Consider the following 22,274-nt stretch of genomic DNA (forward strand, 5'->3'; position numbering starts at 1 on the left):
AGCAGCCTGATAAATATTTGTCAAGTCCAACAGTCCAGCTTCACCTACTACGTGTTGGATGGCTGTTCCTCAGAAGTTGATAACCAACACATTGTTCTCAGATTAAGCCGCGAGGAGTGACTGAAAGGCAGGGGGTGGGGAGCCTGACTTACGGAAAGCCTCAAGAAAGCCTAACCAAGAGAGAAAGTACCAGAAATTCTCTGCTGGCTCAGGGAATGATGCAAAGACCCAGAGATGGGGATGCAGGTTGGGGGACAGATTTGGCATCCTGCCTTGGGGCTAAAGTCCTTGGGGTTGAAGTTCTCTCTGATAAGGGAGGAAGAGTTTCTGTTGGGGTCTGTAGGATGGGACTGTCCCCCAGGTGTCCTGAACCAACCTTGGGCTTTCAGGCCTCAGGAGGTATGGAAAAGACCAAGATGTTCCACAAGCCTTCAGGGGAGGAAGAGGAGATCACTGAAAGGCTAGCTGGGGAGCCTCCCAAGAAGGCTGCCACTGTAACCAGGAGGCTGAGTAACCCCAACAAACCAGTGTCAAGACAGAGTCCCCCTGGATCTCAGCAGTATCAGTGCAAGCCAGACCCAAAGAGCAGCCAAGTGAGCGGGGAGGACCTCAGAGTCCTAGGGAAGCAGAGAGAACTCCGCACAAGTTACACTCGTTACAGACCTGAGCAATCCCCCAACACCCAGGAATGAGAAAGTGAGACCACACACAGTCAAGAGCCTGCAGAAACTCAGGAGTCCTCTGGTGTCCCAGGGCTCAAAGTCACTTATGCCTCCATGGTACCATCTGGGACAGGAGGAATCTGGTGAAAGCTGGGGAGAAAGGATAAAAGAGCAAGTCATCCCCAAAAGAGAATGTTCCTGAAAAGACCCCTTCAGGGACCAGATTGGATTCGGTTTTTTCTTCCTCTGCTATGCAGTGGGAGTCAGGCGTGGGGCTTGAAAGGAAAGTTGTGTAAGTTATAGAGAAGAATGAAGTAGCGGGTTCTTGGCATATCTCAATCAAGTGTGAATAAATAGGTGATTCCAATTCAGATGCTATGAAAATATGTCCTAGAGATTTCTGGAGATTCAAAGCAGGGTGTTGTGCTTGAATGCAGAACCTGAGAACCAGAGGGGACACTAGAAATTGTCAAGTCCCTGGTATTTTCCTCTGCTTGTGCCTTATCTGATGGTGCCCATCCCCTTTCCCTCCTTCCCTATGAACAGCAAACTGCAAGCACTGGCATTGAAAAGATGGCACTGGCTTTGCTATATGCATTATTTGGGAATGATGATCTATTAAAAGGCTGCCTCCAGCCACCGGTCCCAACACACGTAGCTCAGAAAGGCTGCAGGCAGGAATCAGAGCCATAGGACATGTGTTCCGTGGGTCAGAAGCCAACCCTGGTTTTATTAAAGTATGTACAGGTGACTGGGAAGGAAAAGGACCACTCTGCAATACAGCCAATGCCACAGCCAGGCTTGCTGTCTGGGGCCGGCCTGCCGGTGGCTCTTTGGAAATCAGTCTGGTTGGAGCCTTGGAAGAGACCTGATGAATCCGGTCTCGACTTTCTCTCGACCGGAGCTAACCCATGGCATCTGGTTCATCCCCAAGAGGTGGGCGGGGAAGGCCACTGGGTTGGTAGAATGGGGTGAATTTCTTTGCCACTCACATAGTCTCTTTGGAAGAAACTGAGTTCTTATAAGCAGCGTGGGAATCTTCCAGAGGACCCCAGCAGTCAGGGAGGCAATGGCCTACCAGAAAGTAAGCTCGACTCGCCCTCCACTGATTTTGAAATCAGAAGCCCAGGGGCACAGCGAAATTCACAGGCAGAATCCCACTCTGGGTCTGTACCGCCCCGGCTGACACACACGGACGGCTGCACAGAAACACTCCTCCCTGGGCCTGTGGCTCACTTCATGTTTCTCTCGATCCAGTCTTTAAAAGGCAGCACTTTGGTGAAGGCCGTGGAGAGGCTGTGGCTGCACGTCTTGTCATAGCTCCAGCTGACCAGCCCCACCAGGTGCCAGCGGGGCTCCGGGGATGCCCGGCCTGGGAAGGACACAGCCGCGATGCCCCCCGTCTCAGCTGTGCAGATGTCGGAAGGGGCTGCAGGGTCCCGGCTGGCACAGAACATGCTGTCCGTGACGCTCACCGGGATCCCCTGCGCCTCGTGCTGCTCCTCACACAGCAGCGAGTCCGCCACCCTCACCACCCCTGAGCGCAGCGTGTCGTCCTTGTAGCCGGGGCTGCTGGCATCCGCCAGGACGTTCCAGCCGGCCACAGTGATGCTGGACTCCTGGAAGGAGGTGCTGAGATCCCGAGGGGCCGCCAGGCAGATGGGCTGGATGCGGGTGCTGATGCGAGCCTTGTCCAGGAGCTTCAGGATGGCAATGTCCGTATCCAGCAGGATGGGGTCGTAGTTGGGATGGAGGATGATTGCAGAAATCTATGAAGGTAAAGAATGGACAGCAATGGTGAGCGGCCGACTCCACGGTGACGGCAACAGGCAAGCCCTGGGGCTAAATTATCAGGAGAAAATATCTGAGAGTCAGCTGCAATTATTTGGACACACTGCACTCAGTGGATCATAGAAAGCAATTGCTCTGTTTCTAGGGTTGCAAACTGAAATGGCTACCAGGGCTGGCAGGTGGTTTTTAAATAAGTGGAGTGGACAAGCGAGGCTTCGAAGGACCAGAGTGCCACACCCCAGGCAAAGAGGCACACCATTTTTTGCTCAGCTGACCACTGCCGTGCAGAGATGCTCATTTTGCCAGAGAATAGACTCCAGACCTCTGGCTGAAACCTCCTGGTTTTTAAATGTTGGCTGCTGCTGCTGCTGCTGCTAAGTCACTTCAGTCGTGTCCGACTCTGTGCGACCCCAGAGATGGCAGCCAACCAGGCTCCCTCATCTCTGGGATTCTCCAGGCAAGAATACTGAAGCGGGTGGCCATTTCCTTTTCCGATGCATGAAAGTGAAAAGTGAAAGTGAAGTTGCTCAGTCATGTCCAAGTCCTAGTGACCCCATGGACTGCAGCCTACCAGGCTCCTCCGTCCATGGGATTTTCCAGGCAAGAAGACTGGAGTGGGTTGCCATTGCCTTCTCCGAATGTTGGCAACTAACTGATTAAAAAAAAATATACATTAGCACTATCAAAACACAAACCTCTACAGGCTACCAGCTGGCAACCTCTGGTCCACTGTAAACATTTCATTTACCATCAAGCCAGTAAGATAGAGCTTCACCTAGGATGGTCCACAAGACTTTTCCAGCAAGCTTCCCCTGATTATCCCCATTCTTGCTCATCACCCTCTTTGATGGGGCCCCCTGGAGCTTACATCTGTGATACGCTACAACATTTTTATAGACTTGTTCTATATCTGAGCTCATTTGCCCAGGGATTCTATTGTGCTGGATTAGTCACAATATACTGGTCTGTCTCTTCCCCTAGCCTGTGGACTCTTCAGGGCAAAAATCATGCCTTGTTCAGTTCTGTGTATTCCCAGTGAATGGCATGCTGTGGGAACCCAACAATGGATGGATGGATGGACAGGTGGATGAGCTAGACTGCATGAGAGGGTGGATGGTACAGAAGGAGGGAGATAGGTAGGGAAAGAAAATAATATTAGAAATTTATTAGGAGCCTCTATGTCCTCACAGTCTACCTAACACCGTGTCCTAAACATAATAGGTGGTTGGTTACCTTTCAATGACCCCAATGATAGAAGATATTTTTTATTATCTTATTTAAAAATTTTGGGGGGGGGCGAGGGAAGACTCCGTAGTCTTTCTAGATGCCCCTTTCTAGTGTCTGCCAATCACGAAAGGTTAGGCATCTAGGTGGCACAGTTGGTAGAGAATCTGCTTGCCAGTGCAGGAGATGCAAAAGACATGGGTTCAACCTCTAGGTCAGGAAGATCCCCTGCAGGAGGGCATGGCAACCCACTCCAGTCTGCTTGCCTGGAGAATTCCATGGACAGAGGTGGACTACAGTCCACGGGGTCGCAAAGAGTCTGACGGTACTGAGCAACTGAGCGTGCATGTGCCTAATATTTCCAGGCTCTGGACTGGATGCCAAGGTAACATACTGACAGAATGACTGCGCTCCCGGTGCTGGGGGCTGCCGAGAAAGAAACCAGACTTCCAGGCTGCAGCCCTCTCTCACCCGCAAGCTCTGGATGCTCTTCTCATCCCGGTCGTCATCCCTGTAGAATTTCCCCAGGACGACTTTGAGGTCTGCCGTCTTGATCACGGTGACCCTCCCCAGGTCGGTGACACAGTGGGCAGCCACCACCACCGTGCGCTCGTTGACCAGGGCACCGCTGCAGACCAGAAACCAGGCATCCTTGTGCAGACCGCCCCCGTGCACCCCGCCGGCCCTCCTGTAGATGGCAGCCTGCCACGGCCAGCGCGTGCCCTGGGTCTTCGGAGCAGAGACGTTCTCGGTTTTCCCACAAACTACGGAGAAAGCACCAGCTCAGTGAGATAAACTCAGACCTCCCCATCCAGAGGAGAATGTGTCAATCAACCAACAGAGCATATATCTGGAAAGGTGGGCCCGACAGGGGTCAAGACCACAGAGCATCTAACCTGTTTTTTTTTTTTTTTCCTTTAAATACTAATCAACCACCTTAACATGCTTGACTATAAAGTCGAGGGTTATAATTGGGAGTCTTACCATCCCAGGCACTTACTGGGTAAGTTGCCTAATCTCTTAGAGCCTCAGTCTTCCTGCCTGCAAAATGGATACAGTAATCACAACTGTCTCCTAGGTTCTTGCAGAGAGTGGATGAGATGATGTATATACATTGACTCAAAATATCATGACTGTTGCTATAAAGATGACCACCTCGAACTAAGCCATACTCTTCTCTAACAAAAAGGATGGGGGTAGTAGCTTAGTATGTGCAAAAGCCCATTCAAGACATTTCCATGTATTATCTCAGTAATCATTATTATAACCTGTAAGTAACTGATACCTCATTACTTACTAACAATAATGTAATTAATACCATTGGGTGATGAGGATGAAAACTGGGGCTCATGTAACCAATATGGCATAAATAGAGGTTCTCTGGCGCCTTCAATCCCTTCTCCATTTGGTGCTTAATGACTGCTCTGTCCCTTTTCTCCAAGCAAATATGATAAAATCATCCACAAGAAAGTATGCCCCCTCTTCCTCAAAAATTCATCTAGGATTTAATCATCTCTCCTGGGTAATAAGTTTAAGCCAAAGGAAGGAAACTCTAACTGTGGAATTTCAGACTTCACCAAGCTGAGGGAAAGTATTAGAGGACTATTCTTTTGGACAAGGGTTTTTTCCCCCAAAAGTCATCAAGAGGGTCAGGGGCTTTTCATAGGCAGCCATGAGAGATGTAAGCTGTTTTAGTGCAAGGACAAGCCTTGACTCACTAGGGATGCAGGACGGGGCACGGCCACTCCACTTCCCGGTCCTTAGACATGTCCTCCGGCTGCTGCCCAGGCGGCGGTAGAAGGGTGAGATGCATTCGTACTGGAGCTGGGTGTGCAGATGCTGGTACCCAGGTGGCAGGTCTCCAAAGGGAAGGACTGGCTTCTTGGTAGGGGCGTCCTGCAGTTTCTGCTTGCTGAAGGCTGATGAGTATAGCTGGTGTAATGGCGTTTCCCTGCATCACGGCAGAGGGGCCCGGAGAGAGAGAGGAGGGCAGGAGACAGTCATTACAGCCCTTTTAGTATCTGTGCCAAGCTGCACAAAGATGTTCAGTTACGAAGGAAGAAAACAACAGCTATCTCATCCTGTGTGTGTGGGTGACTCACTCTCCCTTTCTCCCCTTACCTCTCTCTGTCTCTGTCTCTCCCTCACACACACACACACACACATCTCTTCTGCCACTGAGCAGATTTTCTTGCACACTTCAACCTCCTCTTTATTCCTCCATTTCCATTTCTGGCATGCCTCCAGCTCCCCAGGGTTTTAACCAAAGAGCATAATATCTGACATAATAGCTGCTATCCAAAGGTACGCTATACATGCACACACACACACACACAAATTAATTGTGAAATTAAACAAGAAAAGAAGTTAATTTCAAGGAAAGAAATCCAAGTGACTGCTCTGCTGTAACCATTATCATAATGGAGCAATATAAGGAATTGACTCAAACTAAACTGTGTTGATACAGTAGCTTGATTTAGCAATTAACGGATGTAATTAGTCCACCTCAGAGAACAGAACCTTCTCTCAGAGCGCACTGATTGGGAGAAATAAGAAGCGTTGTGTGCCGATGTGAAAAGGCCTTTTAAATGCGCCCTGACGTTGAAACCCCAGAGGCCACTCTGGGGTTCTTGGGAGAGAGGTATGCACACTACACAGCTTCTGCTCATTTTATATCAGTGCATAATGACAATTAACTGACAAGTGAGATTTCCTTTAGGAATCAATGTTTTCATCCCTGTTAAATGCATGGAGAAAGGAAGTCCAGAGAGGTAGGTGGGGATGCTGAAGGGTACACAGGAAGCTTAGACAGGACCCCAGACAGCACTGGGCGGTCACAAGTCTCACCCTGGTGAGAATACCATTGTAAGAAATGTTTCACGTGTCTGTACAATGCTTTGCTCAGAGCAAATATTCCACCTACATTGATTCCATTCTACAGAGCTTTAGCTCGTATTTAGAACCAGGTCTGTAGCTCAGGGGGCTTCTGTACTTGCAAACAAGCTCAGGTTTTGGCCACTGAAGCTTTGCATTGCCTTTGGGGGTTCCTGAATGAGCCTGTCTGCTGAAGACCATCATATCCTTGCTCCAGCAGTGAATCTTCCAGGAAGATATCTGCCTTGCATTTAATCCTTTAACAGTTCCTAGAGACAAACGTTAGTGTGATTGCCCGTATTTTTGAAAAGAGGAAACTAAAGGCTCTGCAAATTTAGGAATTTGCCTAAGAAGAGCCAGCACTAAAGAGAGATGACAGAAACAGCACTTGAACCCGTCCGTCCCATCCAGTCATTCACTCATTCACTATTCTGGGGGTGTCCACTATGCGGCAGGCACTATTCTAGGTACTAGAAGTTCAGCATGAACTAAACAGGAAACGTTCTTGCACGTGTAACTTTCACAATTTTTTTGGTGGGTTGTGAGGAGACTGAAATTGAACAAATAGACAAACAAATGTCAGTAGGACAATAGATGAAGATGGATGCCAGGTGAAAATTGGAGATCTCTGTAAAGGTCAGAAAATACTGGGTAAAGAAGTCAGCTCAGCAGTCAGGGTGGAGGTAAGGGTGCTATCTTTTTAAAAGGACTGTCATGGAGGATCTCTCTGCCAGGTAAAAACTGAGTAGGGAACTGAAGGAAGCCAGGCATTAAGCCTCATTGAAATCCGGTGGAAGCAACTTCCCTAGCTTGCCACCAGGGGTCCCCACCTCTCTCTTTCCAGGAGAAAGACTAGGTGGGCGTCCCGCCCCACGACCCCGCCCAACCCCGTCCCCCCCACCACCCACACACCGAGGCTTCACATCGTTCATCAGGGGCTAGTCCACCAGCCTGCCTTATCTGATTGATCACTACCAAAGACATCTTCCTAAGCCACAACTGACTGTGTTTGGTAGGAATGCCATCTCCCTAAAAGCTGCATGATAAATACACAGTCATTTTAGAAGGACTCAAGTATTAAAATCCAGCTCCTGAAAGGCCATCTTAAAGTCTGGCTTCCAACCAGTCACTGACTTTCCCACGATCCAGTGAAACCTGTACATCTTCCAACAGTTGCTACCTCTTGGCTAAAGGCAGCTAGCTAATAAGCCTCCATCTAACAAGCCCTTTTCTTTCCTGGCAAGTCAACACGGAGTGTCCCTAAGAAACCTCAGACTGTCTTTGGCCAAACACAAGTAGGGAAAGGGGGTGGAGAAAGGAATGGTCATTTGACTTTAAAGCAGAGCTCAGGTGTTTCAACCTCACCTTGACTGAACCTGCACTGGAAGAACTTTCCGTCTCACCAGGTCTGAGATCTTTGGTTCTCGGCAGGCTAGAAAGAAAAAGATAAAGCTGCATAATCCTTTCCCATACTAACTGTTCACACCATGAATTCAGATTCATACCTGACCACCCTCTCTGGACACCAGTGCACATTCCCCAGGCTCTCAGAAGTGAGACGTGTCAGCCAAGCATGAACAGCTCGCTTAGCAAAAGAGCATGCTGAGACTTCCCTGGTGGTCCAGTGGTTAAGAATCCACCTGCCAGTGAAGGAGAGCTGGGTCCGATCCCTCGTCCAGGAAGATCCCACATGCTGCAGGGCAACTAAGCCTGTGAGCCACAAATACTGAGCCCATGCTCTACCGTGTGTACTCTGTAACAAGCGAAGCCACCCCAATGAGAAGCCCATGAGTGCAACTAAGACCCAGAATGGCCCAAAGTAAATAAATGAATTTTTAAAAAAATAGAGCATGCTGAGTTTCATTTATTAACAAAATGGCAGCCCCCTTTGAAGAACCCAAGTAGAATAAACACGTCTGCAGAGCTGCTCCACCCAGGTGATATGAAGATGTGAAAGGATTAGTCACTCAGTTGTGTCTGACTCTTTGTGACCCCACAGACTGGAGCCCACCAGGCTCTTCTGTCCATGGACTTCTCCAGGCAAGAATACTGGAGTGGGTTGCCATGCCCTCCTCCAGGGCATCTTCCCAACCCAGGGATCAAACCCGTGTCTCCTGCCTTGCAGGGCAGATTCTTTCCTGTCTGAGTCACCAGGGATGCTCAGTGATATGAAGCAATAGTAGTTAATAGAATTATCCGTTCACAGTATTAGCAAACTAGATCAATACGGAATAAAAGCCGATGGCAAGGTTCTAAAATGTAGCCCAAGATAGGAAAGCACAAGGTTCTCATTTAAAACTGAACAGCAGTGTCAACCAACAATAAGTCTTGAGTAACTGATTCCTCCAGGTCCTTTCTCTGCAATTAAGGCTTCTAATGATCCTTTGAGGGCAACTCAAAGCCTGGTTTAATTTTGTTGAAGTCTCTTTCTTCACAAGTGAAAAGGAATCCTTCCCATCTCACTTTCCCAATCAAGCAGCCAACATTTGTCTAATTAGCAACCTAGGGAACTCTAGTTGTATTAATTTGTAAGAGAAGAGTTAACAAAAAATCTCCAAGGACATAGATAACACCATGTCCATACCTAATGAAATCAAGAATCATAGTCTGTGTTGGTGGGGATGAAGGTCGCTCCTGGCTAAAGTCTAAAGTCTTCCTTTCACAGACTTGTTCTTTCATTCCTTTTCCCATGATTCAGGTTGTTGACAAACACTCAGAAGGCAAAGTGGAGGATTGAAGCAATTATCTGGATAATCTAGGCCAAGGATATGCTTTTCTTCAGGAAACAACTAGATAGTTGTGTGTGTGTGTGTGTGTGTGTGTGTGTGTGTGTGTTACTTGCTCAGTCCTGCTACTGAAAAGAGAGCTACTGTCAACTTGGAGCAACAAGTGAATCAATTTAACAAGAAACTACGGGGCTTCCCTGTTGGTTCGGTGGTAAGGAGCTGCCTGCCAATGCAGGAGACACAGATCATCCCTGATGCTGGAAGATCCACATAGCATGGAGCAACCAAGCCTGTGTGCGCAACGACTGACCTCGGAAACCTGTGCTCTAGAGCCTGGAAACCTCACCTACTGAGCCTACCCACCCTAGAGCCCGTCCTCCACAAGAAGCCGCTGCAACAAAGAGCAGCTTCCACTCTCCACAACTAGAGAAAAGCTCGCAGAGCAACGAAGACCAGCACAGCCAAAAACAAACAAAAAGTAGACAGAGAAATAAAATTGCATATATATCTCTGTCAAATATACATGATATATATATATATATAAAACTACACATGCCTACGGTCATGGAGTCAGGTCCAGACTTCCTTATGCAAATTCCCATTTGTTCTGGTCTCAAACTACCTTTTAAAATTTACCTCTCAGATTCCCTGATTGACTCATTTTTTTACTTACCATGTTTCTTTCACTTCTGCCTATACCACTTTTTGTCTTCCAACTGGAATATTGTCCCAACTCCTCTTTATCTCAGTAAATCCTTCCCTATTTCCCAAAGGGGCTCCAGTCCTCCCTGCTACAGGAGAATTGGAGCTCATATTTCTCAGAATACACACCACTCATTTGCTCTATGACTCTCCTTTGAATGCTCAAGGGTTTATTGTCTTTTAAAGATGCTTTTAAACATTGTAACATTTCAAACCTCCCTCCACACAGGCTGACAAGGATGATGCTTCCATTGTATCTTTATTTCTTGCATTGACTTAATGTTGCACAGAGGATAGATAAATGTAGCCATATAAATACATATTAATTGTTTCAGTTCTATCCTTGGGGTTACACATAAAAAACTCAGCCTTGTCATCTCTCTAAACTTCTCTGATAAGTACATCACTCTTCTTGATCACATCAAGACATTGTGATGAGGATAAACTGGTCCTTTGGCGATCCAAAAAAGAAGCACATGTTTTATGGATGGTTATCAATATAAGAATAATGTATGGTTTCAGTGAGACCTTAAAAGAGAAAGGCAATTTTTTTCCCAGGGCTTCAAAAACAGGTATGGGAGCTACCAAAATGTTCAGCAACTCCACGTATCTATACAGACTTCAGAAATATTTGCCAGTCACCTTTTATGCAGATTGGCTGTTTCCCTGACCACTCTCCATTCTGCTGGCAAGTTCTCATCTCATTACCGCTGAGAACATAGGAGCTGTTACAAAAGAAGGTCAGGACGGTGCCGATTTTTGCATAGCGCCCGTGGATAAGCCCAGGGCCTCCTGTAATTTTCTTGTACCCATTGACTGGGCCCCCGGGGTCTGAGCAGTTTCTTTCTTCAAGAACTGAAAGTGAAAAGAAAAGAAAAGGAGAGTTATTAAGAGTCTGAAGCATTTCATTGTAGCATTGAATCTTTTCACATCTCATTGAATTAAAAATGCAGTGATATGCAGCCTGCTAACAATGGTACTCAAAGGAATTACCAAGAGAAAACGCATAACAGAAAAATGCACGCATTAGACATATCTTCTTGTTTTAACAATTTATTCTTAAATTGAGAACTGTTTCACACCATATATATAAAAATATATAAATTTGACACCACATCAGGCTCTCATGTAATCACATTCACTTGCTTCCTAAATTGTGAAATCTGGACAGGTCTGGACAAAATAAACATTTTGCCTAGATTTTATCCTCAGTATGCAAGGATTGTTGGTTTTCAGCACTGTAATATCATCTCCTTCATTCCCTGAAGCTTGGGCAATTAAACCAGACTATTCAGTTTCCTATTTCTGTTGTTCCCAGAAAGTAGAATAGATTAGAAATGAGAGCACGTTTATGAATTTAGATTTTCTATTTCATCTGCCAGAACACTGGGTGTGTTAAAAGTTGTAATTAAAAAACACTAGAGCCAATATAAATTCAGAGATACAACAAAGTCCCTTAATCTCCAAATAGAACTTTTCATCTAAACATGTAACAATACTCATTATAGGAGATCTCTATTCTCTCATTCACGCTGCACAGCTCCTTTCAGTAAAATTGGCATCAACAAAACTATCCTGAGCACCGAACAGGATATTAGATATATCCTGGAAATACTCGATCAGCTAGACAATATATTTTTCTCAAATGGATTATGGTACAATACTGAATATTACTTGCCTAAGGATACAGAGTAACTCCCCTTAGAATTCAACCTTTAATTACTGAGTTTAGATACCAATCACTCTATCAGGCTCCCTCGCCTCTTTTTAATCATTTTTCTAAGATATGGGCTCATCCCTATACACAGGGGCTTCCCAGGTGGCTCAGTGGTAAAGAATCTGCCTGCCAATACAGGAGACACAAGTTTGATCTCTCATCCAGGAAGATCCCCTGGAGCAGGAAATGGCTACCCACTCCAGCATTCTTGCCTGAAAAATCCCATGGACAGAGGTGCCTGGCGAGTAGCAGAGTCAGACACAACTGAGCACATTATAAAACAGTCTCCACACAACTCAGTTATGCATCGGACATTCTTTTCTTCCCTTAAGGGTCCCAGTTACCTTTCAAACAACTTGCTTGCTTGCCTCCAGGCAAGAAATGAATATCCATTCATATAACACTTCCACAATATTTCAGAACTAAAAATTAATACATTGTTCCTATGTGCAATTTGGCAAAGTTGCTAAACTGGTCAAGCTCCTGGTTTGTCTACTCTAAGACTGCTCACAGCTCACATGACAGCTGATCTCAATGACACTGTGTGCTTTGGACTATGCATTCTGGGTGATCTCCCTGGTGGTTGATGCCAAAGCCCCATTTTAAATGTCAAAAAGGGATCTCACTGAGTGAGTTGTTTAAAAATACCAAAATGGCATAGAGAAGGCACTGCACTTTTTGAAGCTTCAAGAGGACTCAGAAAAATCCCAGTGCTTATACTTCTAGGAATCCCTGGATGATGTGGAATGAAGAGGCAGAAAGAGCCTTCCATATTGCTTCATTGACGGATCACCTTCTTCGAACCCAGGTCTCCTGCATTGCGGGCAGACGCTTTAACCTCTGAGCCACCAGGGAAGCCTTCTTATAGTACAGACTCAGTCAAAGCTGAATATGTAGCCTGGAAACAACTGGAAGAGCCCACAGACTTCAATCATCCCCAAAACATATGTCATACCTGCAAGTTTCAGAGGATGGAATTCACCGTCAACATAAAAATCAGACAGTGTCTCATAAAAATCTGCATTACTAGCTTCTGACAAAATTTAGCTCTGGAAACCCTGGGTCTGTATTCTCACAGGGCAAGAATCAGCTGGTGCGGGGAGGAGCTCTCTACTTAGACAGGATCACATTCTTGCCTTGGTCACAGTCCCCACTCACCAGCTGTCTGGTGCCGGCAGAGACTTCAATCTGTGACCAGTTAGACTATCAAAGGGCTATGATTTGTGTAATTCAAGTGTAGTTCCTCATTCATTTTGAACTTTGCTTGTTGGAGATCACAGCCAAGAAAGGCTGAGTGATACTTAAGACCTGTCCTGGAATACGGAAAGAAAATGAACCAGCCTCTAGCCATGTCAGCCTCAGTTAGAATACAAGAAATCACTTTTACTGTAAGCCTAATCATTGGATTTTTCTCCGCTTAGAAGTAAGTACCTTCACGGTCCATTAGGCTTCCACTGCATGATCTCTTACCTGTGAGATGGGTCCTATTTCTATTACATTTCATGTGGGTTTAACTGGCAGGAACCTTGGAGAGTTCTCAAGCCCTTCCAGGTAATAAAGCCTCATGACAATCCAGGTTCTTCATGTCATTGAAAAGGGTTTAAAGGGAGATTTAAAGGGCAACAGACTCAGGATACCTAAACACGTCTGCCCAAGGTGGAGGAATTCTGCCACATTTCTGTAATTCTGAAACGCATATTCCTTTCTAACACGACATGTCTGAAATCAAGACACATGCCTACTTCTCTTGTAGGTCTACTCTTTCATTTGGTTTCAAGTTATGCTCATGAAATATGACCAGGGTTGAGCAGGATGATGCTTCCAAGGGAAGGTTCAGTGAAAGGTGAGACCATGTGGCTGAAATTCAAGAGAAACGTAGACGTTAGAAATAGATTAATAAAGGATTCAGATAATGGAGTTGTCTGACATGACTTAAAAAGTAAATAGACTGAAAATGTTCAGGGAAATAAAATATAAAACTGAGGACTTTGGAAGAAAACTTTCACCTTAAAAAGTAACCCAAGGAGAAATCTAGAACAGAAAAGTTCTAATGACATAAAGTAAAAAATTCAGTGGGTGAGTTTAATAGCAAATCAGATGCAACTGAAGGGCACTGGCAAACTGAAAGATGGCTTCAAAGAAAAGACTCAGTATGAAGCCTAAGAAACAAAAAGATGAAAAATGTACAGGAAAATGTAAAGATATAGTAAGAAAGTTAATAAATACATTAACTGGCATCCCAGAAGAAAAGGGAGAGAATGGAGGAAAACCAAGATGTAAAGAGATAACAACTGAAATTTTTCTGATGAAAGACACTGACCTACAGATTTACAAGGTCCCAAGCCAGATAAGTATGAAGAAAATCACACACAGACATAGCGTATAAAGCTGTTCAAAATCAAAACCAAAGAAAGAAAATTTAAGCAGCCAAAGGAAAAAAAAGGACTGGAAAAGCATACTTTAAAATAATTACAGTCGTTACCTCTGGTTTGTAACATTGAGAATGTTTCTTGCTTCTTTCTACTATTTTTTTCAAGTTTTATAATCGGAAAATGTTAGCCATAAAATTGTGTATTTTATAATTTTGCTGTTGTCCTATAGCTATTATCTTTTAAAGTGTCAGGAAATGGTTTGGGTATCCCCCGCTAAGCCTATAAATCTAGCATTAAGTCTTCATGCCTTTTTTGTGTGCACTCTCAGACCCTCTCTGCCCCCTGCAAATCTCTTTACCATCCTGCATAACCATAGTGTAATTCAATGTTCCATGAACTCAGATTTAAATGTTTTGTCACTAGACTCTGGTGGAAAAAGAGTGGCCTCCAGGATCAGATAGCTATAGGCTCAAATACACAGGTATTCAACAAATGTCTGTTTGTGGGCAGAAAGAATAAAGGTTAAAATGTACTCATTCTTCCAGTTAATAAACTAGGGTCTGGGAAAATTAGTCTTTTCAGGTCTTGTTTTCCTTATCTATGAAGCAAGATAATAACACTTTTCTGGTTGGTCTGGTTTTGAGTAGCAATTTAAACTACACATAGTCTCTACTTCCTGTGTTTGTCTTTACAAAGCATCCAACTGCCTTTAAAAATCAATTCCCCAAATGCATGCACCTTAAAGAAAAATCCATAAAGGAATCTAATTATTGGACCTTTTCAAGTACAAAGCAATACTTTTTGGTCTCTTGGTAATGCAATGGGTTTCCAGATCTGGGTCCAGTGTGTTGATTCAGACTTCCGGGTACCAAACATGGTCTCTGTACATTCATCTATTTTAATCCTGTGTAATGAAGCCTTAAAATTATATTCTTACATCAAACATCTACTGAGCATTATTCTCTCTTCCCTCATTTATTTCCTGTGCTTTTCAAAGCTATACCTTCTGCTCTGATGCTTTTGAAGAGAATTCTAAGACTTCCTCATCTATCCTTTTCTCTCCTGGTTTAGACCTCTACCTGTTGGGTTCATAGACCATCTGCATCTCATCAGAGCATCTCCCTAAGGTTAGATTTCAAAGCTATCTCTCTTTTCTCCCTGTGGGTTCTCTGTTTAGAAACCTCTGTATCTTCCCACTGAACAGACTCATGATTCTTTCCTATTTGATGTTTCAAGAGCTTTTGATTTCATTTCTTCTCAGTGGGATGGATGTTTTCACACAAAGCCAAATGAGAATTTAAAACATCTGCATCACTGGTGTGAAGGAGCATCAAACTCCTGCTTTGCTAAGTAAAATATTCCATAATTAGTCATAAATAGCACATTGTCCTATTACTTTGGGGACTCAGCCTAGGGATATAAACACATTAAGTTTAGCATGCCTTTACATGCTACCTTGTAAGCAGAGGCAGTACCCAGGATGCACTTCTCTGCAACACTGTTTCAGATAAATGGTTTTAAAAAGACCTTCTCTCCCTTGTCTTCTTTTGCTCTTCAGGACAGCAGTATTAGGCAGTTCCCTGTGATACCACTTTACAGAGGAGATGCGATCGCTTTGCATGGCCCTTGTAGCGATCACTGTTGGTGCCACATCGAGGTCTCCTCTTATCCTTTTCCAAGCTCTGCTTCTATACGTGTGCTTTGCTGCTGAGAGCTGGCACCTGCCACCTTCACAGACTGCCCTTGGCGTGGGCACCATCTCGCGCATATGAGGAGCTAAAAACTGCCTAGATTTTCGGCCCCTTCATGCTCGCCCCAGGGTTGTCTATAGCCAGTGACTGACGGGTGTGGAAGCGCAAAGGCCCAACTCCTGTTCTTCAAGGTGTGATTTACACTTCCCAGCACCTTACAGGACGGGGCTGAGTCTGGGAGTTCAGTTCAAATCACTCATGCTTGGCTTGTTCCTCTTTCCCATTTTCCTTCTGCAGCTTTCTTAGTGGTTGATCCTGAAAGTACTCCCTTTAATAAATCATGTGGACCCAAAAGTGGCTCAGGACCTGGTTTGGGGAGTTCTGCTGTTTTCTTAGCCCTGGACATCAGAACCCTTCATGCCTCCCCATGGCAGCACTCCTGGGAGTGTTGGAAGCCCAAAAGGTGGTTAAGTCAACCCCTGGCATGGGGCTTGTTTGGCTTTCCGCACTCCTAGGAGATCTTGGGCAGGACAACTGGCAGGGCAACTAGAAAGGCCACATCTCATCAGAGGGTCTCTAGCCTCCACAGATAGTCTCAGATTCCAGCATCCCACCCGCCAAGCTCTACCAGCAGGGCTGTTTTGACCTGAAGGGAACAGGAGCCTTAAGACATGGATTTCCCCAAGCTGAACAGTATGGACCCAGAATACACCATCCAAGCATTCTCCTTACTGATTTGCTGCTGTCTGTGTAAAGCCAGGGACCTTTTGCAACCCTGGGGTACAGAGCTGGCTTCAGCAATGACTGAACTTCCCATGGGCCTGAATTGTGGGTCTTAGAGTTGGACTTGGAGAAGGCAATGGCACCCCACTCCAGTACTCTTGCCTGGAAAATCCCATGGACGGAGGAGCCTGGTGGGCTGCAGTCCATGGGGTCTCAAAGAGTCAGACATGACTGAGCGACTTCACTTTCAATTTTCACTTTCATGCATTGGAGAAGGAAATGGCAACCCACTCCATTGTTCTTACCTAGAGAATCCCAGGGATGGCGGAGCCTGGTGGGCTGCCATCTCTGGGATCGCACAGAGTCGGACATGACTGAAGTGACTTAGCAGCAGCAGAGTTGGACTTAAGTTGATTTAAAGCAAATAAAGTTATATCCTTTTCTCCCCTGATTGATCCACTAAGATGCATGCTCAGTATAAGGTATAATAGCTAAGATGACCAGGTCCAGAAGGTTTTATGGGCCATGACCACAAAAAATGGACCTGATGATACAGACATCAGGAAGTGTATCAGGATACTGCAGAGACATTATAAGGAGAAGCAGCTTTTTGGTGCATGCAAATAACACCGCCTTCTTTGTGCCCTCTGCTCAGATCAACTACACTGACTACAACAAAAGGAAGCTCACACTCTTCACTCCTAATTTAGGGAGAGGGTTCATTTCCCATCACCCTCATGATCACAAAATTCAGAAGGCAGATCCAGCTGCGGCAAGAAAGCAGACTGCTTGTTCCATTATATTACTCTATCCTTGCTCACAAAATACCTTTTTATGAATGAATCTAGAATTTCAATATGATACACCAGATTCATGAGTGTTTGTCTTTTCCTTTCTTCTCAAAGCTATCAGTTCAAATTTGGAGACAATACATAGAAAAAAGCCCCTGGGAACCAAACAGTTCAACCATCACTTTTCTTTCTGGAAGCCCAATATGTCTTTCTGTAAAGGCCTGTGAACTGCTGCTGGCTGTTGGTATCACTGATGACTTTTCTCGCATCCTCTATTCAATGAGTGCCTCCTCTGTGCCCAGCAGAATCAGATATTGGCAGATGTGTTTCTGTAATTTTAACATGAAAAATTTTCATTTAAACCCAGACAACCCAAGGCCCTCCCCGCCTTATTAAAATAAGTGCTTATGTAAGCACTTATTAAAAAATGGTTTGAGGCCTTTCAGAGACTTAACCCCCAAGTCGTCAGGGGAATGGAGACACACATATATAATTTTTCATTAGCACCATTTCATCCTAAATGACTAGTGTCTAACTTTGCTTATAAATTATATCAGAACATAGGAACGTCTAACCAAACATTAAAGTAAAGGTAATCACTGGGGCCTTAAATAATTTAAAGAGGTGTAGGGGGCATCTCAGAAAATACTAGCCAACCACAGCAATTGACGGTAGTCTGGGTTGCACCAAAGATTCCATCAGGTACGATTAACTGGGTTAATACAACTCAGCCTTTTTGTTGCCTGAATGATAACCTCTTAATCTACAGGCAGAAACCTGGGTGAAATGGAACCAGGCTCTATTTTAGATGTTTATGCTAAGAATAATCATTTGGGATTTGTTGGAATCTATTGTATCACATGTGTGTTCTCCTTGTGATACTAAACAGATGTGTTGATACAGAGACTACCATTTAACCAGGGCACGTGTTACAGTTAATGCAGTGAGACCAATTGATCAAGGGCACAATTAGGAAGGAGGACGCAATTAGCACAGGCCCAGCAATGCTTCCTTATGATGGGAGCAGCCGCTTTCTAACACATGTCTGAAAAATGGTAGATGGCAGAGGATGACCAAATCCTTCAGATTTTTAAGTCCTTTGGGAGACATAGGCTCTCTCTAGAAACATTACTGGCGTCTCCACTTACTTGTACTACAATCTCACAAAAGACTGGGCTGGCTCTTTCACACCGAGAACAGTGTGTGTGTGAGAGGGAAAGGGACAAAAGAGAGAGAGATCAATTCTTGGATCTAAGATTGAATCTTTTTAAACCAATAATACAATCATACTTTGAGCATCCCTTTAGACAATGCAATCCTGAAATATATGTTACTTAGCACTGATCAAAGTCTTACCCAATATTTTAAAGAAACAACCAAATGGTGATCTAGCTGACTTGAGCGCTATAACTCGATTAAGTTAGCTCCTCAGAGAAATATCTTCACAAATTATTTTAGGTTGGGTTCTTCTAGAAGCAGGCTGGGAGAGATAGATTTGAGTGTAAGTAGCTTATGTAGGTGGTGATCCCAGTGAGGGCCCAAAGTATTGTGGGAAAGTAAGACACAAAAGTTTGTATTATTAAGAAAGTTACTACTAGGGGCGATGGAGCTTCAATGCCAGTGGGAAACTCTGGAAGACAGTGTAGACTGTGCCTCAGAGTCACACCACCCAGAGAGCAATGGACATGAGTTGTTACCTACAGACCACCATCAACCATGTGTTGAAGGATGATGAGATGAACATTAATTCCTGAGATGAACATTAATTCCTCAGCACGCCAGTCTTTGCTCATATATGAGTCAATGGACTCTGAGAGCCAGAGAAAGCCCTTAGGCAGAGCTGCAAGAGCCTGGGCCTGGAGGTCAGTGGGTCAACAGTAATAGTGTTAGCATAATAAAGTCTAGCTACCTTTTTTTTTTTCCCCAGGAAGGTGGAAGAACCCAGTTTTTACACGTTTGGTGTAAAAAGGGTTAAATTTCTGTTATTTACAAAGTTGAAGTGAAAAACATTTCTCCAGCACCCACCTTTACATAAGGAAAGGGAAGAATTAGGAATTAAAATAACACAAACAATATTTGCATCTGCAAGTGAACTTGTATTTGCTTTCCGTTAATACACAATGAGAGCTATGCCAGCGAAGGCCTTTCTCTTTTTTGCCTTTGCTGCCAAGAAATTCAGAATCACAGACTTTCTGAGGCTGATCATTTCATCTGATGCAAATGTTGAACTTACTCTCTCATCCCATAGAGTGTCCTCCTTCTCTGTTCTTGTCCCACTTCTAAACTCTCTTACTTTGATTATTATTTATACCCTGTGTGTGTGTTCAGTTGCTCAGCTGTGTCTGACACTTCACAGCCTCATGAACTATAGCCCTTCAGGCTCCTCTGTCCATGGGATTCTCCAGGCCAGAATACTAGAGTGGTTTGCAATTTTCGTCTTCCAGGAGATCTTCCCCACCTAGGGATCGAACCTGCGTCTCTTGCATCCCCTGCATTGGCAAGCAGATTCTTTACCACTAGTGCCACCTGGGAAGCTGATTGCTTACAAAAATGCTCTGATGTGTTTTACAAAACTGCACCTAAAAAAATCATACATTTCTTTTCTCAAATTTTATGTTAATGATACATTTAGGGTAATGAGAGAGCTATCTGAGCAAAACATTAAGGGGACCACTCTGTCTCTTTAACAGGAACTATTAGAGCTATAAGAGTATCTTGAGAGTTCCAGCAAGGGACACAGATCCAAGGTCAACAACATTCAGGACTCCATTATCTAGCTGGCAGTGTGAGCTGGGGTGTTAGCCTCAACTCTTCAAATACTCTGCTATCCACCTGTTCTCGTCACCAAATTCAAAGGAACAATTTGTGATCATTTCAATTCTATTTGGAAAAGGCATTAGCTTTCTTTTTTTTTTTTTTCTTAATATATATATTTTAGTGAAGAATAGTTGACTTACAATGTTTCAGGTGCACAGCAAGGTAATTCAGTTATGCATATACAATATATTATTTTTAAATTATTTTCCATTAGAGATTATTACAACATATTGCTATAGCTCCCTATGCAATACAGTAACCCTTTGTTGCTTATTGCATATCTGTTTTTTATTAGAAATCTAGCATTCTATTCATACTAAGTCAAACAAGTGGAATCAAAATGTCACAAATTTTTTAGTTGGGCAAAAATTCATAAGTTTTCTAAAATATATATATTATTTATACATAAAGCATTAACTTTCTTACTGGGACTCCGTTCATCCTGGAAACCTAACTTAATATGAGACCAACACCCAGAGACAGCCTTCGGACAGGCTTGAATCCCTTTCTCACTTCTTCCTCTTCAGTTTGTATCTGAGTCTGGTGCCTCTGGACCCAACATCTTTTACCTCCAAAATGTCTTCCCCAACCAGGAACAATGACACCAACTGGTGATATAACCCCTCCACTGAAACCCTTTTTGTCCCTGTCCAGCTGATGGAACTCTGCCCCCTGATGTTTTCCAGCCTTCCAAGGTTGTGAATGAGACAGCACCCGTGTGAAATTATACTTGGACTGCGCACACTGCTATTTGTTCATCTGGCAGCAATTTGGAGGCTGAGGCTTTCAATTAGCGACTTGATCTTAATCAGTATTGTCCTTGGCTCCTGGTACACTGTGTCTTTCGGACACCCCTTTTCTGGTGTTTAGATGGCCTATTTCATTAGACAGCTGAAACTCCCTGTGCCTAGGAGACGGGTCTGCTTCAAAAAATCCTCAGAAAGTCCTGGTTACTTTGCTTTTGTTCAAAATCAACATCCTCATTTGCTAGAGTCGATGGGTAACTTATGTAACTATAGAAACTTAGTCATCTTCTACCTGGTGGATGTGCTCAGTAAGTCTTCTTCAGTTCAGTTCAGTCCAGTTGCTCAGTTGGGTCCGAATCTTTGCGACCCCATGAATCGCCGCATGCCAGGCCTCCCTGTCCATTACCAACTCCCGGAGTTCACTCAGATTCACGTCCATCGAGTCAGTGATGCCATCCAGCCATCTCATCCTCTGTCGTCCCCTTCTCCTCCTGCCCCCAATCCCTCCCAGCATCAGTATCTTTTCCAATGAGTCAGCTCTTGGTATGAAGTGGCCAAAGTATTGGAGTTTCAGCTTTAGCATCAGTCCTTCCAATGAACACCCAGGACTGATCTCCTTTAGAATGGACTGGTTGGATCTCCTTGCAGTCCAGGGGACTCTCAAGAGTCTTCTCCAACACCACAGTTCAAAAGCATCGATTCTTCAGGGCTCAGCTTTCTTCACAGTCCAACTCTCACATCCATACATGACCACTGGAAGGCTCCCACAAATCTCAGAATGTTTCTGAGTCAGCTCCAGGGGATGGGGCTGGACGGGTAGGTAATATCACTACCAAAATGTCCCCCAGTGGCATTCCTCGTCAGCTTTTCAAATGCAAAGTGTGCTCACAGCGAAAATAGCCCAAGCAAGGAAATTCTGTTTAGCCTTGGGGATGAAGAGGATGACCTTGCAGAGGAGTCCTGAGCTTCAGAGGACATTTGAGTCCTGAGATCCTGCCCACTTAGTAACTCTCATCCTCATCATCACCGTTATTGCCAAACACCTTTCTAGAAGTAGTAGTATCTGGGAAATGCATGGCACAACCACTCTCCTGTGTGCCAGAAAAAGGCTACAATTGGAACTGGTGTACAGTTCTGCCAAATGAAGCAGGAAAATATACCAAAGAGCCCTGCCTTACCCTTACCAGTGCCTGGTGCCTAACAGACACTCAAAAATGTCTGGCTGGATGAATCTGCCAAGTGGGGAGGATCACAGCACCTACCCCAGGGGCATGTTGTGATAATTAAATGAGACAGTGTCACATAGAGCACAGAGTCTGGTCTATATTGAGAATGCAGAGAATAACTACCATTGTAGTTTTTAATACTTGGATACCAATAAACATGCCTTGTGTTTTGCAGAAAAGAAGCTTTCACCTTCTGAAGCAGGGTGAGGGAC

General features: G+C 44.6%; 1 protein-coding gene across 2 annotated transcripts in view; it reads right to left on the reverse strand.

Moving 5' to 3' along the window:
• Nucleotides 1-1,359: 1,359 nt before the first annotated feature.
• Nucleotides 1,360-22,274, reverse strand: part of PAMR1 (peptidase domain containing associated with muscle regeneration 1) — a 187,074-nt gene continuing 166,159 nt past the window's right edge. For both annotated transcript variants that reach the window (XM_069555118.1, XM_069555117.1), the window contains 5 exons: nt 10,622-10,834; nt 7,917-7,983; nt 5,396-5,628; nt 4,149-4,441; nt 1,360-2,431 (listed from right to left, as the gene is read on the reverse strand). In XM_069555118.1, coding sequence (XP_069411219.1) covers nt 1,895-2,431; nt 4,149-4,441; nt 5,396-5,628; nt 7,917-7,983; nt 10,622-10,834 — 1,343 coding nt within the window. In that variant the 3' untranslated portion in view covers nt 1,360-1,894. The remainder of the gene's footprint in view (nt 2,432-4,148; nt 4,442-5,395; nt 5,629-7,916; nt 7,984-10,621; nt 10,835-22,274) is intronic.

The sequence above is a fragment of the Ovis canadensis genome, chromosome 15 (assembly GCF_042477335.2).
Source record: "Ovis canadensis isolate MfBH-ARS-UI-01 breed Bighorn chromosome 15, ARS-UI_OviCan_v2, whole genome shotgun sequence".
Taxonomy (NCBI): Eukaryota; Metazoa; Chordata; class Mammalia; order Artiodactyla; family Bovidae; genus Ovis; species Ovis canadensis.